Source organism: Durio zibethinus, chromosome 11 (assembly GCF_047325235.1).
Source record: "Durio zibethinus cultivar Kanyao isolate XHJ-2024 chromosome 11, ASM4732523v1, whole genome shotgun sequence".
Taxonomy (NCBI): Eukaryota; Viridiplantae; Streptophyta; class Magnoliopsida; order Malvales; family Malvaceae; genus Durio; species Durio zibethinus.
The window spans coordinates 4571996-4592733 of record NC_143172.1 but is presented as its reverse complement, the minus strand read 5'-3'; the positions used below and the strand labels follow the sequence as shown (position 1 = coordinate 4592733).

The window sequence follows — 20738 nt, the reverse complement described above, 5'->3', positions numbered from 1 at the left end:
TTTTATTTGTTTTGACATTAAGTTCAACAGATGGGAAACTGTGACGGAAAAAACTACACAGTCTATCTTGAATTTCTCACAGATTTTATGGTTCATATTTTCGTCGCTTTCTTATGAATCCTTGAACGAATTCAATAAGGACCTAAAAACTAATTGAAAGAAGAGAAACTTTGGAAACTTGGATAACATCTATGAAGAAAACACAAAGTGTCCCATTTTCCAACGTACTTGATATGTGAAATCTAGACAACATGAAATTAAATAAACCTTTTATTTTAATCCCATCAAAATTGCCCGTAGAAAAAGAGGCATGACAGTTAGGTAAAAAAGTTGCCTCTTTCACAACTTTCAGCGGGAAAAGAAATAATTATAGCTTAACTACCATAGGTTAGTGAGTCTTACTATAGCCTATAAAAATCTTTTCCCATAACCTTCTCAAGCTTCAAAAACAGTTGTTAGACAGGAAGACATGAAAAATGTTTCTTTTCTTGAAATCCTTGTCAAGATCAGTCCATGATGAAGAACATCAAGAGCAGCCTGAGTCATCCAAAACCCAAGGTGATGATCTGTGCACATCACTAACAGTGTGGAGAAAATCGCTTATACTTAGTTGTAATGGATTCACTGTTATTGATTCTGATGGAAAACTAGTTTATCGAGTTGACAACTACATTGGACGCCCCAAGGAACTCATTCTTATGGACGGCTCAGGAAAATCGATCCTGACAATGCGACGTAGCAAGGTACTACCATGATCATCTCATATAATTCTTGCAGGATTTCATGTATGCATATATAGTAGTAATATCGAGCTTAATTTGTCATGTTTATGGACAGAACCTTAGACTAGTAGATACCTGGCTTGTCTATGGAGGTGAAGTGGGTGAATTTTGTACACCAGCAAAATCATCAGAAAAGCCAATTTTCTATGTAAAGAAGAGCATTAACATTTTACATGCCAACCCTAATGTGCTAGCATATGTATATCGCCCGTCGTCCGACAAAAGGTATGCTTATATGATTGAAGGATCATATTCGCATAGATCATGTAAAGTACTAGATGAAACAAAGAGGGTGGTGGCAGAGATCAGGAGAAAAGATGCAATAATGGAAGGCATTTCTTTCGGCCTTGATGTTTTTCTGTTGATTGTACAGGCAGGATTTGATCCTGGATTTGTTATGGCTCTTGTTCTTCTGCTGGATCAAATGTTTTCTTAGATTTTCTTCTCTTTTTTTGTTTTGGTTAGGTGTATTCTTTTTATGAGAACTAATCATTCCTGTTTTCAAGCCAAAGCTGCTGTTCTAATGATAAGCTGCTACAGCATCAAAAACCATGTAAATATAAATAAATAGGGACTTTACAGAAAGCACTGAATTAAAATTGATTGAAACCATTTACCATTTAACTACTCTGAATTCGGTAGCAGAGTTCATTTTCATTTCCTTGCTGATTTATCTCAACTTTATGTAATTGGTTGATTTCCAGGAAACTCTGTAAAAAGTTTTCTGTTTAAGGTTCGTTTACTCACACAATTAGATTCATTATTTTGCAGAAAGTCAACAATATATTTCGTTGGATCACATGTTTGCTTAAGGGTAACATGGGTTTCTTTCATGAAATTCTGGAAGTTAGTGGGTTTCTTCCATGCAATTCTGGAAGTTAGTTGAAGTGTTGAACCAACAAGCCTAGCTATTCTCCAGCATTTTACTCGGTCAAATTTCTTTACTTCAAAAACAAGTTTGTTTGAACCGTGTTAAAAATGCTCAAACTCACGATATGGCCTGATTGCATGGTTCATAAATCTTTTCCATCATAAATCTACTGGCTATGCTTAGAATGAGCTACGTCTGCCTAATCAAGTTGCTATTTGGGAGCTTCAGACTTTTCTAAGAGCCGAAAATATGAAGACTTTTCCAGGAATTGAAACAAGGCTCTGCAGATTTTATATTACTATTGCAAAGACAGGACCATCCCAATCTTTGAATATAAAAGATACAAGCACTTACCATTGAACCAAATATTCTCATGCTGCTTTTATCATTGAGCATTTGCAAATGGTGGGATTATGCCTTTTCTACAAAGTTTCTAATCGTACTTGTCAGGAGTGGTTTGTACTGCAACCTGGTTTTAAGACAATGAGACTCAAAAGCCAAAGTGAGACTGAAATTTCTATTGGCTCATCAATTGCTCTACACAAGGCAAAGAATTCCCTGCTGTATTTTACAATTATCCTTGATGTTACAACACTAAAATCCTCTGCTTTTCTATTGTAACATTTCCTCCCTTCACCATAGAACTATTCCATTCCACCTACAACACAATATATACAAATAAACCGGGAACACGGCCACCTCACATAGAGGTTGATAAATTGCAACAATTGTTGAATGCAACTTCTACATGGAAAAAAAAAATACTTAATTACTCATGCCTATCTCTCCCCCTCTTCCAGTCCACTGGCATCAGTTTACGCAACTTATGTTGACTGTTGCAAGGCTTATCCGAAACTGTTGCTGGCGGATGCATAGTACATGGTGGCTTTAGCACATTGGCAGTAGGATGTCTTATTTCCACAGTTGAGTCTCTTAATGATTTGCCAGGCGATGATCTACTTGATCTAGGAGTAGACCAAGCTATTGGTCTAACACCATTGATACGAATGAGATCCTTCTTATTCTCAACCACTGAGAGCTTAGACCTTTTTGAGGGAATTATCTGGTCCATATCACTTCTCACCAGTTTGTCAGATCCCAACATTGAAGAAGGTGTCACATAGATTTCCTCAGGTTTGTCAATTGATTTTGTCTTGCGAGCTTTCATGGCCTTTTGTGAAGGCTTCTTTGGCCACTTTGCATTCCCATCTGGGCTCTGCCTCAAGGATTTAGATGCAATGTCACACAATGTTTGAGCGGCAGCCAATAGTCTTGGACAGTGACCAACTATCACCAAAAAGAACGCTATAAGTAAGAAATGATTGATAAAACTGAAAAGGCAAAAAATTTGCCTACATTCAAATACGAGAATGAAAGTAGAAATCTCACTCCACATGGCCCATATTTCAACCTAAAGCTACTCTAAAACTTGATAGCCAGAACAAGAACAAGTACGCTCACTTCCACTTTGAAAGATTTCTATCATTCAGTTCTTTATCCCATAATAATAATAATAAAGGGATAGGCATGCATATGGGGGCTGAGGCTTGCAGGATTCCTGAGAAGAATGTTGTGAAACTAGCTACTTCATCCAGAAAATAAGACAGCCTTGGAAAAACAAGTAAAGGACTCCTTCAAAAGAGATTACCATATCCATAGCAAACATGCCCACTACTAAACAAGGAGAGACAATTCAAGAAAAGACAAATCCCTGATTAAGCCAAAAAAAAGCCCATGAAGCTACCTCTTCAAGATATTCTTACCTTGAGGAACATTAAAAGCCTTCATATAAGTTGCAAGAGATGATGTACCCTGCTCACAGAAACGAAGATTACCAGTGTAGGCAATTCCACCTTCCAAGCTACCAAACTTTGAACCTGAAGGAATTAGGCTTGGATCAAAAGCAAGTGACTCCAAGTTGGTAAAACAACCAGTTACAATCCCAGGCGTACTGAAAGTGTTCGGTATTTTTACCCATCGTCCTTGGCAAGTGCTCTTATTTGATAAAAGCTTACCCACATCAGAATTAGTTCTACAACCATTAAAAGTATGTGACCAGGGAAATGGTGGCAAGCTAGCTCGGCGGGATATTTGCTTGCTTGAACGAATATCAGAATTGTTCCTTGTGGATGAAGAAGGCTTGGTTGCATCAAGAAGCAAAGAGTCCAGATCTTTAGATGGAGGCAATGCCAAGCGCCCCAGAATATCTTTGGGCTGACATAACAGAAAATCTGGAGGGTTGGCAGGCATATCAGGCTTGCTACAAGAATCCTGAGTTTGGAACAAAAATAATAGTACAAAGTTAATCACTAACTTGTCAGCATCTATGAGGGATTTAAAACAAAAATAAAATAGCCCTTGCAACTTGAGCCTTAGACTTCAAGGCATGATAACAACGAGTCATATGCATGCACAGCTTCAAAAGGTCCAGCAAATGAACTTCAGAGCATGGAATGGACCTAGCCAAATGGCGTTGATACCATAAAAAGTTGCAAAAATAAAACAGATAAATAAAAAGGGAAAATGAAAATTGCTAAAGCCTCCTGTCAATAGGGAGAAAGTGTTTTATTGAGTATCAATCAATGGATATCAATATTTTTACTTCATTTGTGGTTGCTATCAAGCATATTAGATTTTGCTCAAAACAAACCTTGTTGCATGGTGAGGGGTCTATAGAACAGGTGTCTTCTTTATCACCATTAATACCACTTGCCACTACAGAAACAGAGCTTGGTGGGTACATAGACATTTTCTTGTGGGATGAATTGTCTATATCTGTAAAATTTTGGGACTGAACCCTTTGAAGCGAAAGAATGGAGCATGCCTTTTTAATTGAATGTAGAAAATTTTCAGTTGGGTTAGCTGCTTTCCTCCCCTTCTCCTTTCCTAAACTGGGGCACTCATAAGTGCCATCAAGGAGTTCATTTAATGATAAATCCTCCACAAGCTTAGTGACGTCATGAATATCTGCCTTCAGACCATATAAACCTGAAATTGATGCCCAAAGGTGAATGAAGTAAAAAAAAATTGAAATATACAACTGGTAGCAAACTTTAAACTAAATGAGTAGATAATAGTCACGCAGTCAATCGTCCACAAAATCAGTGGGACTATTTTAGTATATCCAAACCCAAGAACTGTGACAAACATTTCTTATATGCTTAACATAGCATAATACAATAACAAATACATGTATGTTAACAAAAGAGGTTTTGGTAACAATGACATACCAAGGAAGTTGTTCCCTCCAGAGGCCATCGTGAAGTTCCCCAAACCCGCCTTCATGGAGAAAGAATCAAATTTCGGCTTCATAGGAACTTTGAAATTTCTCCTGTCGCCTCGTTTGACATTAAAGCTGTTCTTTTGTCTTGACATTTGAGTTTTGTCTGTAATTTATTTTACAAAAGGAGAAAACAGACAATCAGCATAATCTCCAACAAATTGCCAGGATAGTCCAGATTCTACTTTTAAATTTCTATTTCTAAACTTGTTGTCTGCAGTAGATGACAAGCATGAAAACTTTCAACCTTTAGATTGTGCAGTCCATTTAAACCAGTCTCATAAAATTTTTCCATTAAGACTTGCATGTGTTACGTACAATCATCTTCGTAACATACAAAAAATAACAGCAAAATTATTTACCAAATGAGTCAGTTCCTTATTGAGTGGCCAAGTTGGAACGAGAAAAGAAGAGCTCATGCTTACCTAAGCAATAAAGCAAACTTATATAGCAGCAGGACAGTGACAAATCCAACAAAGCAATTAATTCAACAATCATCCAAGAGGTTTATTCATCAAAAAACACAATCAATAGAACTTTGAATTAAAGTCACTGACCATAATTAGACATCTGACTTTATACTACAATTTGACAAGTAAGAAAGGGCATTATTTCAGTAATATTACTAGCAAAGACAGAAATCTTCTGTTTACATGGGGGCTTTCCTTTTATCACCTCGTAGATAACATAAAGGGTCATTGTTCAAATCAGTCCCTACAAAAAGTGGGAATCTGAGACAGTGATGTGAATAAGCTCCTATTCTTGTTCCAGTAAAGTGGCACTCTCATGATTCTAATTGATGCACTTACACTTGTTGACTCAAGGGTTTTAAAATTGAACAAAATAAAGCTATCGACTTGTTAAAACATGCATCTTCAAATCTAAATTCTAGAGGTGCCTCACAAACTTTAAAAAGGAGAGCCAGATTTTCTAAGTACCGAGTGGTTAAAAGCATCTCGTCAAATCTTAGTGATACAACACTAATTTAAGCGAAACAAGATTAATCAATTTAAACATGATTCCTGTTAAACTTTCCCTTGTTTCCCATAAGATGGTGGACGTAATCAAAATGATTGTGTGATACACACACAGAGGCAAAAACAAGAATACTTGCCAAAATTGCAATTTCAAATTAAATAAAATTTGTTACTATACCAAACATTAGACTCCAAGGACATTCCAACTATTAAAAAAAAAAAAGGAACCACATAGTGGAAGCTAAACATGCAAAGAAACGAGAGCATAAGAAATAGCAAAACATGATAAACTCTAAAAACTTGACTAGGAAGAGACTTTCAGGAGACGAAAGTCTTCCCAATAATCTGACATTTAAGTAGACTGACATAAATCTACGTTAAATTAATGTATTATTGCCAAACAGGGGAAGAAAAGGTACAACCTGGAATGTTACATTTTGTAGACTCTAGCTTATCATTTATATCCTTCACGTCGTCAACTCCAGCTGAACTCATAATGTCCTCTAGCTGAGCAAGACGCGCTCTCTTAGAACATCCACTACTACTCCTTGTCATTTTTCCGGCTTTTCTTTGTGTGTCAACAACATCAGGACTAGGATTTTGTAAGTGACAACTGGTGCCCCTGTGATCATGCTGTTCAAACAATTCTTCCATATGATGGCTGGGCAGCTGACTAGCATGCCTAGAAAGTTCAGAATCAGGAATCTTACTCCATGAAGCTGAATCTAAAGCATCAACAGCACTGGTGTCATCTGAAACATCAGATTTTTTAGAACACATGTATGTCAAAGATGAATTTCAGTACAAAGGAATACACAGTAATGACCTAAAATTTGAGAACAAAAAAGTTGGGATAACATTCCAAACATATAAATGTATGAACAAAAGACAATAAGCACCACAACCAATTATTGAAGTGCACAAGAAAAAGTGGCATAAATTATTGCAGCAAGGCAACAACATACTAAAATTGATAGCCCATTTTCCACCATGTAGACAATTACTATTTACTACTATATCATCATCACAAACAGTCTTCTTTTGCTAAAACAAGAACATAATAACAATTACTGCAGCAGTAAGGTAAGAGGAAGTTTCCTCAACCCATCTGTAGAAGGATTTATAGTACTAGAATCCATCTCCTAAAAACTAACAACTTTCCATTTGCTTCAAACCCATGAACTATTCTCCACTACAAATACCAAAGAAAGGACTAAAAACAATAAAAAGAAAACCACAGCTTCACTAGTTATCCTTATTTTCCATTTTTGGTTCTTTTCGTTATTGAATGTTTTTATCCTCTATTTCAGAACATTGTTTTTGCTACCCTAGGATAAATTAAAGAAGCTAAACAAAAAGCCTATCTATTTCTAGCAATAAGAAAGAAATAAATGCAAAAAAAAACCCTTACAAATTAAACGTAAAGAGAACAATAAACCAAATAATTAAAAGAAAAAAAGAGTTAAAAAGAATGAACCTTTATGTCCAAGAGACGTGGTACAACAGTCAATCGAAGAATTAAGAAGCGGCTTACAATCTTCACTAGCCCTAGCCTCTCTTCCAAACCCTTCAGATCCCATAAGCTTCGGAACATCCACCGGATAATTCAACTCCACTGCATCCATCCAAACACTCCCGCCTCCCCGACCAAAGAAAAGGGATAGAACTTTAAAATAATTAAAAAAAAAAAAAAGGGCGCTCAAAACGACGGCGTTTCAACTGAGAGAATCACGGTCGAACTATCAGTCAAAGGGGAGAAAAAGATGTTGCTAAGGGAACAGAAAGGGGAGGAGAAGGAAGGAAGTGGGAGGGAAGCGGAAGGAAAGGGAGTGTTTGGGAGAGGAGGAAACCATAGCTGCGGCTGATATGGGGAGTGAGGAGGAAAGAATTGGAAATTTTAGGGCAAAAAGAGGGAAGGAAGGTGAGAATGAGAAGTATTTATAGTTTTCGGGAAACGGCCCGGTTTTTGGTCTCTGTTTTGGAAAAATCGCCCGTCGGTTGGGAGCCTTTAGGGCATATTCCGGTGAGGTCATCCCCACACTGACATCTTTTTTATTCGATCAAGTCTTGACCTGCCGTTATCCATTCGCTAATGTTTATCCGATGTAGTCCAGGAGAAAAGTGTTCCATATATGATCTATTACAAACACGACACGTTTCTGGTCAACTCTGTCATTGACTATGGATTTTACGTTAATGGCCTTCTTAACTAGGATCGGTAAAGGCGATAATAATTTGATTGAAATTGGATTCGATTCAATTTTTTTATATATTATATAATATTATAAAGTTTAAATTTAAATTTAAACTGAACTTTCATTTTATTTGAATTGAATAAAATTTTAGTTCAATTTGATTTATTAATTTTTAATTTTTAATTTTTATATATTATTTTAATATAAAATTTTAATATATTTAAATAAATTTTGATATAAAATTATTATTTTAATTTATATAAATTTAAAATATATATATTAAAATATATATAATTTGATTTATTTTTTTTATTTTTTATTTTTTGAACTAAAATTTAATCCAAATCTAATATATATATATATATATATATATATTTAATATCTGAATTTAACCCGAATAGAATAAAAATAAATTATTTCCATCCAAACCGAATTTGGTTTTTGAATTTATCGATTTTTTTCTTTCCCTTAACGGCTGGTGAGAGGATGAGCATGTCACCATGTGAACAATTAAAAATTATTACTACTAAATGCATTCATTTTTTTTTCTTTACATCTCAAATCTTTTTATTAAAATTTTTGTAAGTAAAATTATTTAAATTTTTTTATAATTTTTTAAAAATAAATTTTCAAAAAATCATATAATTTTTGAAAAATATATTTTTGCAAAGTTATAAATTTTTTTTTTAAATTTAACTTTATGAAAATAAAATATTTATAATCTTTCAAAAAATTATATAATTTTTAAAAATTCATTTTCGAAAAGGTTTATACCTTTTCAAAAATCTATTTCAAAAACTTATGTAAAAGATAATGGATAATTAAATAATTTCACTTATAAAAAATTAAAAAAAAAAACTAAATGTAAAAAAAATATAAAAAGGTGCATTTAGCAGCACTCAACATTCAGTTTATGTCATTTGTCGTGATATTACAATTATACCATTCAAAAAGTAATTTAACTCCGTGAAACAATTGAGAATTTTTGTGAAAATTAAAATTTTTAATCCATTTGATAAATCATTTTTATAAAATGCTTAATAGAAGATTTTTAAAGAAAAAGTGTTAAAAATGCCAAGTAGCTTTTAATTATTCAATGCATTGAAGTTAAGTTTTTTTAATGTTATCTAATTACATTAATTTCATACTCTTTCCTTTTAATCATTTTATTTTTTTTATCAATAAAAAATAATTATAATCATAGCCAAAAAAATAAAAAATAATTATAAAATCATATTTTTAAATTTAATAAAAAAAATAAACATTTAATTTTCAATAGTATACCAAATAATTTTTATATTATAAATTTAATTCTTATAGGTCATATTTAGTGTATAAAATAATTAATATGATAGGATGATAATCATCCTATATTAGTTTGGTTTGTATTTAAAAAATAATAATGCGATTACAAGAATAATTATTATTCTCTTGATATAGGATAACTCAATCATTTCAAAATGAAAAAAATTATTTTTAATTCATAGGATTTAATTTACATATCTTATTATACCCTTAAAAATTATATCAATAATCTAAATTGTATAACTTTAAGAAATGATAATTTTGACTAATAAATAAATTATCTTATATTAATCCTTGCACATATAAATACAATATAGGATAACATTATTAATCTAATCTTATTTATAGTATTATCTTATCTTATCTTATCACACATATCTTGTTTACCAAACATTATCATAATACTTAATTTTTCAATTTTGAACTTATTTAGTTTATCAAACAACATTTACTTTCATTTAACCATTTAAGCTATTTGGGAACATTATGGTTATATTTGGTACATCGGATAATAAATAGAATAGTATGATAGTCATTATATATTATGTTTGATTTGTATTAAATTGAAATGGATAAGATTACAATAAGGATTATCATCATTTTGGTATAACATAATTCAATATTTTTAAAGTGGAGATAATTATTTTTAATACATAAGATCAAACTTATATATCCTATTATACCCTTAAAATTTACATCAATAATTTAAATTGTATAAAATTTGAGAAAAAATAATTTTGATTAATAAATAAATTACCCAATCTTAATGCTTGTACATATCAAATATAGAAATATGACATAATTTAATCTATTTTATTTATAATATCATGTTATCCTATCATATTATAATATTATATACAAAACATGACCTAAAAACCTTATTTGAGAAGCAGTTAATAAGTTTTGAAAAAAGATTATTTGCACCTTGAAAAACTTTCAACACACAATAAAAAAATAATAAAAAAATTACTTAAATACCCATTAGTTAATTACCTTTTTGTTATTTACACCCTTTATCAGTAAGTTACTGGAAATGAATTTTTGAAAACTTATTTAATGTATCGAAAATTGATTTTTGAAAACTTATTAATTTTACTAAAATTTTATTTTTGTAAAACATTACAATTATCCATAAATATATTTATGAAAATAATATTTTGCTTCAATTTTGTTGTTGCAATATCTTGATCAATGTTTGCTACAATAATATCGGATGTCCCTTACTGCGATCTTTAAATAAGTCTGTAATGATTTCTCAAATGTATGAGATGTTTAAATCCGATAATAGAAATCTCTAATCTTTTAGTCAAGTACTATTCGTTTAATAATATTTGAAATATTTTATCAATTATAACAAATGTGTATTTTAAAGAAATTATTAATTGTGAAAAGCACTCGTGTAAATGGCTACTGCATCGTGTACATGAGGTAGTCACGCTTCATTATATGTGGTGCAGCAATTAATTTGCATAAGCACCTTTTCACACTTAGCGATTCTTTGTAGATGTACATCTGTTGTAATTGCAAAATGTTGTAAACGTTATTGAATGAACAATGCCTGATGGTTAAAAGATTATAAGTCCTTATTGATGAATTTGCCAGTTTGTTGATGACATAATAAGGTAAATTCAAAAAAGTTATTTGATTTCTATTAGTAGCTAAAAGTTATTATGTACCGAAAATTTATTTTCAAAATTTTTTAAAAGATTTCAGAAATGAATGTCTATAAACCATTAAGAAATTTTAAAAATATACTTTCCAAGATTGTTAAAATTTTTTTAAAATGGTTATGTAAAAGCTTTTAAAAGATTACAAAAATAAAATTTCAATATGCTGAATATATTTTTGGACATCCAGTTCTATAAACCTTCAATAATTTTTGAAAATTCATTTATAAAATATTCAAATCATCGCTTCAAATCACACATCTAAACTTAAAATTTTAAATATTTTAAAATTGAATACAAAATTAAATAAAAACAAAAATGATTTATCTATAATTTTAAACTATTTAACATCACATAGGTGATCGAGGCTTCGTTAGATTTTAATCCTTAAAAGGTTTAAGGTTTTCGGTGAAGAATAAAAAGAAGTGTGAGATGTTTGGGTTTTTCAGTAAATTAATGTTTTAGTCTAGGGTGCGAAGAGAATAAAAAATGAGTGTTAATAATAATGGAGTGTGAAAAGAGGAAATGGGAGTGTAAATAGCATTATTTTAAATTTTGATAAGTTAAAGCTGTAACTGCAATTTGTAACTTCAATTAAAACGACTTTTAACATTAGAGTTTTGAGTTTAATGAAAATTTTATATATTCTTACTTTGCTTCTAAACAAATCTAACATTTATCCTCCTCAATCATTCACTTTTTATTCTTTTTTACTGTAGTAGTACTTTACTTTCCTTTTTTTTTTCTTTTATTTTTTTTGTTAGTTAAATTCCATTTACCTTTTATTTTCTTTTTAAATTAGTATTTTTACATATTTCTTTCTGATTAAAACCTATAATGATTTGGGTTTAATGAGATTTTATTTTTTGTTTATTTATTTACTTAAGTTTATAATTCATATATGTATAAATTTGTATATATGCTTATAATATTTTTATTATATTCTAAATTTATCCTTTTTTATTTCTAATAAAAATTACGAATATAACGAATATCCAATAAATAAATAAATTTAATAATTTTTTTAAATAAAACAATTATAATCTCAACATTTCATAGCCTTTCTATAATGTTATTGTCAACCAAGTTCCTACCTCCTACAATGCTTATACTTTTAAAGCAGTTATAGAACAATATTTCTCGCACAAGCTTCAACATATCCAAACAGACCCTTAGGGGCTTTGGCCTTTGTGCAAAAATCTTGTGTGAATCTTGTATTAATTACAGTAGATAATTCAAACCAAATCATTAAAAATTGTATTTATCCTTAAATTTTTTGGTATTTTTTATAAATAAATTTATTATTTAAAAATTAATATTTATATTATCAAGTAAAATTTTAAATTTTACAAACAAAATTATCTCAATAATCAAATTTAAAAGCTCCATGGGAATGTATGAAATAAAATTTCTTAAAAAAATACATACAAAGAATTAAGTGCATATTTACGTTTGTTCAATTATCCTCTGGCGTTTGAAAAATAGAAACTGTAAAAGGAAAATATGATAAGTTTTGACAAATAGTGTTGCTATTTGCATTCAAATAATTACTTAACACAATATTTTATTTTTAATATCAAATTTTTTATTCAACATATTCAACAGTCAAAACATAAATTTACCAAAAAATTTAAACATTCCATTTCTTTTTTTCTCACACTACAGCTCCTCTCTCTTTTCAACCGAACATTTTAAAGGATTTTAAGTTCAATAAAGCTAAATTAAAAAAATTATCTATTTGAAATTTAAAAACATAAAATTAAAGGTAAATAATTTTTTTATTCGATTTTGTTTTTAATTTTGTAAGATTTTATATTAAAATATTTAAATACAATTTAAAAATAAATTTTTAAAGATTTTCGGATATCGGAAGAATTTTAAAAACTTTTGAAAATTCAAAATTTTTAAAAATAAATGTATGAAAACTTTTAAAAATTTTTGAAAATTTATTTTACAAAAAATGTGAAAAATAAAAAAAATAATTAATAAATAAATATTAAAATAATTTTATTAGAAATTAAATATATAATATAAAATTTTAATGTATTAAAAAAAATAAAATGCAAATAGTCCTCACTTTTGACAACTTTCCTTTTTATGTTTGATTCCTTAACTACCCTCACTCGAAAAAAGAGAGAATCGAGTGAGGGATAAAGAAAGGAATAACAAAATATGCAAATATGTAAATTGAGTCATTGTTTTTGACGACGGTCAATAATCTTAGTATACAGATTCTCTCTCTATGACTATGGTACATGTTGAAAGTGAAACCTTTTAAAAATGCAAAAAATAAAAAAAAAATGTCAGTAAAATTCAATGATTTCTTTTGAAAAAAAAAATCTTATTCGTTTCAAACAATTAAAAAAAAAATGCTTTGAAAACTCTTTATTCACCAATCGTACCCTTCTGTTATTATTGCTATTTTAAGTCTATATAAAAAATTACTGGGTTAATGTTATAAGATTGATATGGTGGCACTCCAAAAGTTTTCAAATTTTTAGTTTAGAGATTAAAAAATTTTTAAATGATATGTAAAATAAGAGTTTAAATTTTATTATTTTTATTTTTATGTTGTGAATAAAAAAATAATACTTTAAAGTAAACATGTTTAAAAATTGGATTATTTACATATTTGATTGTGACAAAATTATCTTATTAGATTCAATTGGAATTTTGAATAAAATTATTTAAATTTAATCTCAATTTAACTAGAGATAATATTTAATTAATAATAAACATTTTTTTTTAATTTCAAAATGCAATTAAAATTTTAATATTTTTTAAAATTCAAATCAAATTATAAAAAAAAGATTAAAAAAATCAATTCAATCATACACGAATTATCCAATTCATGAATAAATTTATTTTAACTATTTAATTTAGTGATTGATTCATAATTTTTTAAAATTTGAAATTTCTATTTTTCATATAAAAAACTTCTAAGACGAATGCATTAAGTACAATATTAGGAAGATTTGAAAGAGAGATGGAAAAAATATCTTGATTATTTTTATGGCAATCGTTCATTATCAAGTCATTATTACAAGAAATTGTTTTTTTTTTCCTCTTTCTCAAAAAAAAAAAATGTTGACTAAAGTAACACTTCGCACGTGCAAACGGCATGCTCTCCTACTGGAAAACTAAAAAAAGACTTTTAAAAGGATTCTTTCAGAAGGGCCCGTCCGCCCCTCTACTCTCGTTTCCTCTCCTCTCCTCTCATAAAAGCTCCAGTGGGTTGCTGCTTTTTGAATTACGGCAAAGCTAAAACAAACAGACGAAATCCATTTTCTGAATAAGGAGAATCTCTTGTTTTTTGGGTCAGTTTGAGAAAAAGGGTGCTGTTCTTTTAGGGTTTTCTTTTAGATGGACGAGAATTTGCTTGATAATATCATAAGGAGGCTGGTGGGGGCCAAGAATGGGAGGACTACCAAGCAAGTTCAGCTGACGGAGGCTGAGATAAAGCTGCTTTGTGTTGCCTCCAAAGAGATCTTTCTTAGTCAGCCTAATCTTCTTGAGCTTGAAGCTCCTATCAAGATTTGTGGTAATAATCAGTGGTTTAAATTTTTTTTTTTACTTGGTAGATACAATTTTTATAATTGATTGTTGTTTTCTTTTGGGGGTATTTTCATTGCTGTCTTTAGGGGTAGTTTTAATTGATTGTAATCAGTTAATGTGTTAATCTTGAATATCTATTGATGTAAATATTAGCAAATTTATACCAAAATTTCTAGCTTCTGATTGTAATAGAGTTATTGAGGTGAATTATAAAAGATTCTATTGACTTGGAGGGTGGAATAAAGAAAAAAAATAGGAAGATTGTGAAGAGCAGTAAAAGTAGTCTAAGGGGTTTTGGATTAGACTGTTAGTTGAATTGTCGTTGGCAATGCATTACTGGGAGATAACAACCAATACACTTGATTGGTTTGGTCGCCAGGCAAGTCTTTGCAGCATATGAAATTATGCACGTGCTTTGTTTAGTAGCCTCAGTTTTTCAAATGTGAGTTTTGCAATTAATTATACTACAATTTTTGGCTAAAATGTAATCTCACGTGTATACGGTATTTCTTAGTAATACAACTCTAGGTTATTGCTCCTTTTTTTATTTATTTTTTAAGGATTGAACCTTAACCATTAGAACTAAGAGTCCAACACTATACCAACGGACCACAAGGCTGTTGGCCTCTAGGTTGTTGCTTTGGAAGCATCATTAGTGAGTGAATTTTTTGTAAAGATATATAGATTGTGCACGTCACTCGGCTCAATGAGGTTAGAGCTAGTTGTATGTGACATGCATTATCCATATGACATAACGAGAAGATACTTTAGACTTTCAAAAGTTATTATGTGTATTTGTTACCAATTAGTGTGTTTTGATCCTAGTTTTTGTTATTGAACTTTGGTATATGCTGTTTGGTGGACACAGGACAAATTTCATTTAACAAGAAATTTGAGTTGTTGACATTTTTTCCCATTGGGAAGTTAAAGTAATTGTGTCCCCCACATGGTGGGAAATAATAACAACATTTCTGGAAAGTCTTGTTTTCGCTTTGATATTAAGGGAAAGTTAGAACTTCATACTATGAAGGGAAACTTTTGTGACTAATGTGATCGTAGGAAGGTTCTAAATTGAGGCATGAACTTGAAATGTCTTCGTGTTCGATTGAACTTAAAATAATAATTGAAAGTTGCACTATCCTGGTTATTTATTTGTTTCTTTACATCCTTCTAAAAAGCTGGACTTTCTCCCTTTTGTCTTATTCTTTTCTTCTCTTTAGTATTAATGTTTCTTTGTAATCATGTTTGGTGGGGTGTCTAGTAAGTTTATTGCCATCCTTACAACATTTGTCGAAACGGTTCATCAGAGTTTGTGATCGTTTTTAGTGGGCCTTCAAGCATTAGAGTGTTGCAGAAGCTATTTAGCCTTAAATGAGCTCTTTGTGGTCTTTTTATTTTCTTATATAGGAACTAGGATCTCACTCTCACTAATTTTAAGGCCTTCTAATTTGGTTGTTAAGGTCTATATGGTAAGTTTTTGGCCCTCAAGGGGCTTGGACTTCTCGAAGTTGAGTTTATCTTATGTTTAGTACCGCACTAACTTGATCTTCATTAACTATATCACAAACATGCCTGTTGTGCATGTGCTGGCTTGCATGTATATAATTCAATTCCTGTTGGTTTAGCAATTTTTAACAAACTGAGAATGTAAATATTCTGCATTTCCTTTCGTACTATTTTGGCAGGAGATGTTCATGGTCAATTTTCAGATCTTCTACGCTTGTTTGAGTATGGAGGGTACCCTCCTACAGCAAACTATTTATTCCTAGGAGACTATGTTGATCGTGGCAAGCAGAGCATTGAGACAATTTGCCTTCTCCTAGCATACAAAGTCAAATACAAAGAGAATTTTTTTCTCCTTAGAGGCAACCATGAATGCGCCTCAATCAACCGTATGTATGGGTTCTATGATGAGTGCAAGAGAAGGTTTAGTGTTCGTGTCTGGAAGATATTTACAGAGTGCTTTAATTGCCTTCCTGTTGCTGCTCTAATTGATGAGAAGATCCTTTGCATGCATGGTGGATTATCTCCTGATTTGAAAAAATTGGATCAGATCCGGAACATTGCTCGCCCTGTTGATGTGCCAGATCAAGGCCTTCTCTGTGATCTTCTTTGGGCTGATCCTGATAAAGATCTTGAAGGCTGGGGAGAGAATGATAGGGGTGTTTCATATACATTTGGGGCTGATACAGTTTCGGAATTCCTTCAGAAACATGAACTTGATCTCATTTGCCGAGCTCATCAGGTATTGTCATTTTCATTAACCTTCCTAATTGGCTTACAGCATACGTGTATGGAAGCTTTCACATTTCTTTGCTAAATTTGCATTACCTGATAGTATAATAGGCAATTGTGGGAAATATGTGAAAACTGAAGAGTTTAGTGCATCACTATAGATAATCTCTTTGCATGTTAGCAGATGCGTTGATCTCCATGTTCCTGCAACTGAAAGCTTCCTGTTACTGCCAATATAATAATGTGGGCACACTGGCTAAATTCTAGTAATTAACTTTTGTATCTTGCCAAAATAGAGACATGTGCATCCATGTATTACTTTCTTACTGACTTGTAAATTTTTTTCTCCTTTTTTTTTAATGTTTTTATGCTTCATTTAGGTTGTAGAAGATGGTTATGAGTTCTTTGCAAAGCGGCAATTGGTGACCATATTCTCTGCACCAAACTACTGTGGTGAATTTGATAATGCAGGTGCCATGATGAGCGTGGATGATACTTTAACATGTTCCTTTCAGATCCTTAAATCTTTAGAGAAGAAAGGAAAGTTTGGATTTGCCAACAATGCGATAAGGCCAGGAACTCCACCTCACAAGGTAAGAAACCTTTGGTACTCTGAACTATTAAGGCAATGCATTCTGCAGGCTTTTGACATATTTTATCTAGACGCCATCACATTAAACGTGAGATGAGTAAGACTTGTGATGCAAAGTTTAAGATTTTGACTTCCTTTTGGATATTAAAATTAAGGTGAGTGTGTTATAATATATATTGATTATCTGCTTTAAAATTTGAGTCACCACTCATCTGAGGATTGCGTCCTGCTGTTCCTGGGCAATGGATCAATTATTACAGATTGACCCTATGAATAAATATGCCACTGAGAGAAAGAGATTCAACCGTTTACTGTCAAGATTTCTTTTACCTTTGATAACTTCTTTGTCAATTCCTTATAAATCCTCTTTGCTGACCAAGTTTTGGCCGGTTTTAAGACATCCCTTTACCTGGGTTCACTTTTTATTGATGGAATTGTAGTTTTAATTAGATTATCCATTTCCGAGAAGATCTTTTCTTCTTCTTCTTCTCAGTTTGGTTCATTGTAATCGGCATGCAATTGACTGTGCAAGTGTTTCTTTCCTGGAGTATGTTGTTTTAGCTTTGTGGTGCTAAACAAGTTTTGCCCCATTTACCTTCTCTTTTTCAGGGTGGGAAGCGCTGAGTAAGACTGTAGAGTCCGTATTCATAAAGTCCAAAGTGCATGACTAATGGTGTCGTTCCCTTGTTCTGTTGAATCAAATTCTGATGGCTGCCATGGCTTAATCACTGTTATATGCAAAAGGAGTTAACTGAAGGTAGAGTTACTGGAATTGCAAATGAGAAGAGCCAAGGCACCCAGTTATCAATTGGCACTGAATTTTTCTTTTCTTGTGTAAAATGGAATTCTGATTTCAGTGTGTCGAATTTTAGTTCTTGTAGGTAACACTTTCATTTCATATCATAACTTTTCAGCTTCTGTTAGTTTTGACTGGAGTAGTTGTTCCCTTCCAAATGAATGCAAAAAAATATTATGAACAAGGTGGCTGTGGATCCCTCGTTGGATGATTTTCTGTTGAGATTTTTGATGACCTATGACAAGCAAGTGGCTGCAAATCCTGAATAAATTTCAGGCACATCAACTAATGAGTTGGCTTAACACAAAGTCATAAAATCAAAGTATTGATGCAGCTACTAACTATATGCATGCATATTGGGGAAATTGATAAACATTAAAATTCAAAGTTTACTGACGTCTTTCCTTTGATCATATCAGCAACTCTGTCACATGGCCGCCAAGAGAATATCGTAGCATGCTGTCAGATCAATCTTGTAAAACCCATCCTTCCAGTCAGCTACTTGTTTATTTTTGTTTTCTTCCTGGTGGTGAACAATTCTCTTGCACCAGTCATGACCCTCGCCAAGGTCTGGCCGTCCACCTTGTGCATTGGGATCACACTGGGATAGCAATTGTTGGCAACCACGGCTTTGTTCGTCTTAGAATGAAGTGATTTAATTTTCACATATATATATATATATTTAGCATTGTTATATGTGCCTGGTTAGAAGTTAAATTTGTTTACTTTGATTTGCAAACAGAAAAAATAAAGCTAACATAGATAGTGTTGAGCAAAACTTTTTTCATTCTCGTACAAAAGACAAATAAAAGTGAAAGTAAAAGAGTCAGTTGATTAGGAAATAATTTGTATCTATAATTTTTTATCGTTCTAATTTGACAGGGGCATAACTTTTGAATTGAAATTTAAATCGTAAACAGATTTAAAATAATTCATCTCAATTTATTTTGAGATATATACATATATATATAAATATATATCTTATTTATTTAATTTTATGTTTATATATATATTAAATTAATAAAATTATTATTTGTTATATTTATATACAATTAAAATATAATTTATATTAAAAATAATATTTTTATAAATATTATATTAAATTAATTTCTAATAAAATTGAATTAGATATGAATTATAGATATATGAATTGAATACGGAGAGGGATCAATTTATACAAAAAAAATTTACACTATTTTACATGTTTTTATAAACATTGATATTAATAAATTTAAAAAATAAAAGAGACAAATAAAAAAAATGGTTTACTGTCATCTATTGAAATTGAACTTATTAAAATCAATTATTAAAAATTATATAAAATTAAAAAAATTTATATTGACGTAAGTTAATCGCTTCCCATAAATCAAAATTGGATATCAAAATTAATAAATTTGAATAAAATTATTAAAATGCAGCACGCTCCGTGGGCCGTTGCCATGATGATGAGTCACCCAGCAAAAGGGTATTTTAGGCATTATGAACAGCCAACTAAACAAAAAGGGAAAATTTTATTTACACCCCTTATTTTTACTAAACACATTCTGCTGCTACACATATCTCAAATTTAAATTTAAATTTTTTATTTTTATTAAATACACGTTATTCTTCAATAATTGATTTTTCTTTCGTACCTTCAATTTTTTTTTATTCTCTTTTCTTATCTCTTCAATTTCAAACTCAAAATAACTTTAAATTCATCAAATTAATCCAAAAATTATATATTTTTTAAACTCTTTCATTGATTAAAAGTAAAATTTTAAGATTTATTTCAATTAATTTGATTTAAATCCATGCAAAAATAAATTAAGATTTACGAAATAAATTTCATAAAATTCAAATTTCTTGAAAATAAAATTTATAAGAAACCTTTAAAGTTTTTGAAAATTTATTAGTGTATTCGAAAAACTTTTAAGATTTTTGAAATTTATTTTTGAAAAATTTTATTTTCGCAATTATATTATAATTTTCAAAATTTTATTTTAAAAAATTATATTGTATTAAAAAATAGTTTTTTAAAAATATAAAAAATTAGATTCGATTAGGTAAAAAAATCAAAAAGGAAAAAGATGATAATATTGTAATTTATTAAAAGAAAAATTTAATATTTATTATATGGGTATTTAAAAAAAAGTGATGGAGTATAAAGAAAATTTTGAATAATATATTTAGAAGCCCTAAACAGAATGGTAACGGCTGTGGCAAAAAAAAAAGAAAATGATATCGGCAGTACTGATGCGTCGTGGGATCACCGAAACTTTTGGTGCGGATGCTGTAATTTATATATTTTTTTAATTAGATCATCGCATGTGTCCAAATTTTTATTTATTTACTATTTTACAGTTTACCCTATGTTTAAACATACTGCCACGTAAGAATTGCCAGCTGTAACCTATAACCAATTCGAACGGTTTTCTTCCTTCGCAAGCAACATATTGACATCAATTGACTCTCCGATACGAAATTCATCCTAAATTACCACA

The 20738-nt window shown here is 30.5% G+C and overlaps 3 protein-coding genes across 4 annotated transcripts; 2 read left to right on the top strand and 1 right to left on the bottom strand.

Annotated features, from left to right (window-relative positions):
- The first annotated feature begins 353 nt into the window (after positions 1-353).
- On the top strand, positions 354-1365 carry LOC111289461 (protein LURP-one-related 17-like). The gene is made up of 2 exons (XM_022880529.2): positions 354-743; positions 838-1365. Exons 1-2 carry the CDS (start codon positions 477-479, stop codon positions 1216-1218), a joined length of 648 nt encoding a protein of 215 aa, XP_022736264.1. The 5' UTR covers positions 354-476; the 3' UTR covers positions 1219-1365.
- A 791-nt stretch (positions 1366-2156) lies between these two features.
- On the bottom strand, positions 2157-7814 carry LOC111289460 (uncharacterized). Of its 2 annotated transcripts, none has more exons than XM_022880526.2 (6): positions 7388-7814; positions 6333-6662; positions 4884-5039; positions 4304-4641; positions 3417-3924; positions 2157-2940 (listed from the first exon to the last, which is right to left on the bottom strand). In XM_022880526.2, the coding sequence occupies exons 1-6, from the start codon at positions 7533-7535 to the stop codon at positions 2423-2425; spliced, it is 1998 nt and encodes a 665-aa protein (XP_022736261.1). In that variant the 5' UTR covers positions 7536-7814; the 3' UTR covers positions 2157-2422. The 2 variants fall into 2 exon arrangements, with proteins under 2 accessions (XP_022736261.1, XP_022736263.1); XM_022880528.2 differs by having other exon boundaries at positions 4478-4641.
- A 6447-nt stretch (positions 7815-14261) lies between these two features.
- On the top strand, positions 14262-18439 carry LOC111290437 (serine/threonine-protein phosphatase PP1-like). Its single transcript, XM_022881740.2, has 4 exons — positions 14262-14618; positions 16318-16877; positions 17248-17460; positions 18069-18439. The coding sequence occupies exons 1-4, from the start codon at positions 14441-14443 to the stop codon at positions 18081-18083; spliced, it is 966 nt and encodes a 321-aa protein (XP_022737475.2). The 5' UTR covers positions 14262-14440; the 3' UTR covers positions 18084-18439.
- Positions 18440-20738: the final 2299 nt, after the last annotated feature.

Bases quoted from the DNA above. Each gene is read 5' to 3' on its own strand.
- LOC111289460 (XM_022880526.2), bottom strand. From the start codon at position 7,535: ATGGATGCAGTGGAGTTGAATTATCCGGTGGATGTTCCGAAGCTTATG. The intron at 4,642-4,883 runs GTATGTCATTGT...CATCAATTTCAG, and splicing joins TGGAGGGAACAACTTCCTTG to GTTTATATGGTCTGAAGGCA. The intron at 3,925-4,303 runs GTTTGTTTTGAG...TTCCAAACTCAG, and splicing joins ACCCCTCACCATGCAACAAG to GATTCTTGTAGCAAGCCTGA.
- LOC111289461 (XM_022880529.2), top strand. From the start codon at position 477: ATGTTTCTTTTCTTGAAATCCTTGTCAAGATCAGTCCATGATGAAGAA. The intron at 744-837 runs GTACTACCATGA...GTTTATGGACAG, and splicing joins TGACAATGCGACGTAGCAAG to AACCTTAGACTAGTAGATAC.
- LOC111290437 (XM_022881740.2), top strand. From the start codon at position 14,441: ATGGACGAGAATTTGCTTGATAATATCATAAGGAGGCTGGTGGGGGCC. The intron at 14,619-16,317 runs GTAATAATCAGT...CTATTTTGGCAG, and splicing joins AGCTCCTATCAAGATTTGTG to GAGATGTTCATGGTCAATTT. The intron at 16,878-17,247 runs GTATTGTCATTT...TGCTTCATTTAG, and splicing joins TCATTTGCCGAGCTCATCAG to GTTGTAGAAGATGGTTATGA.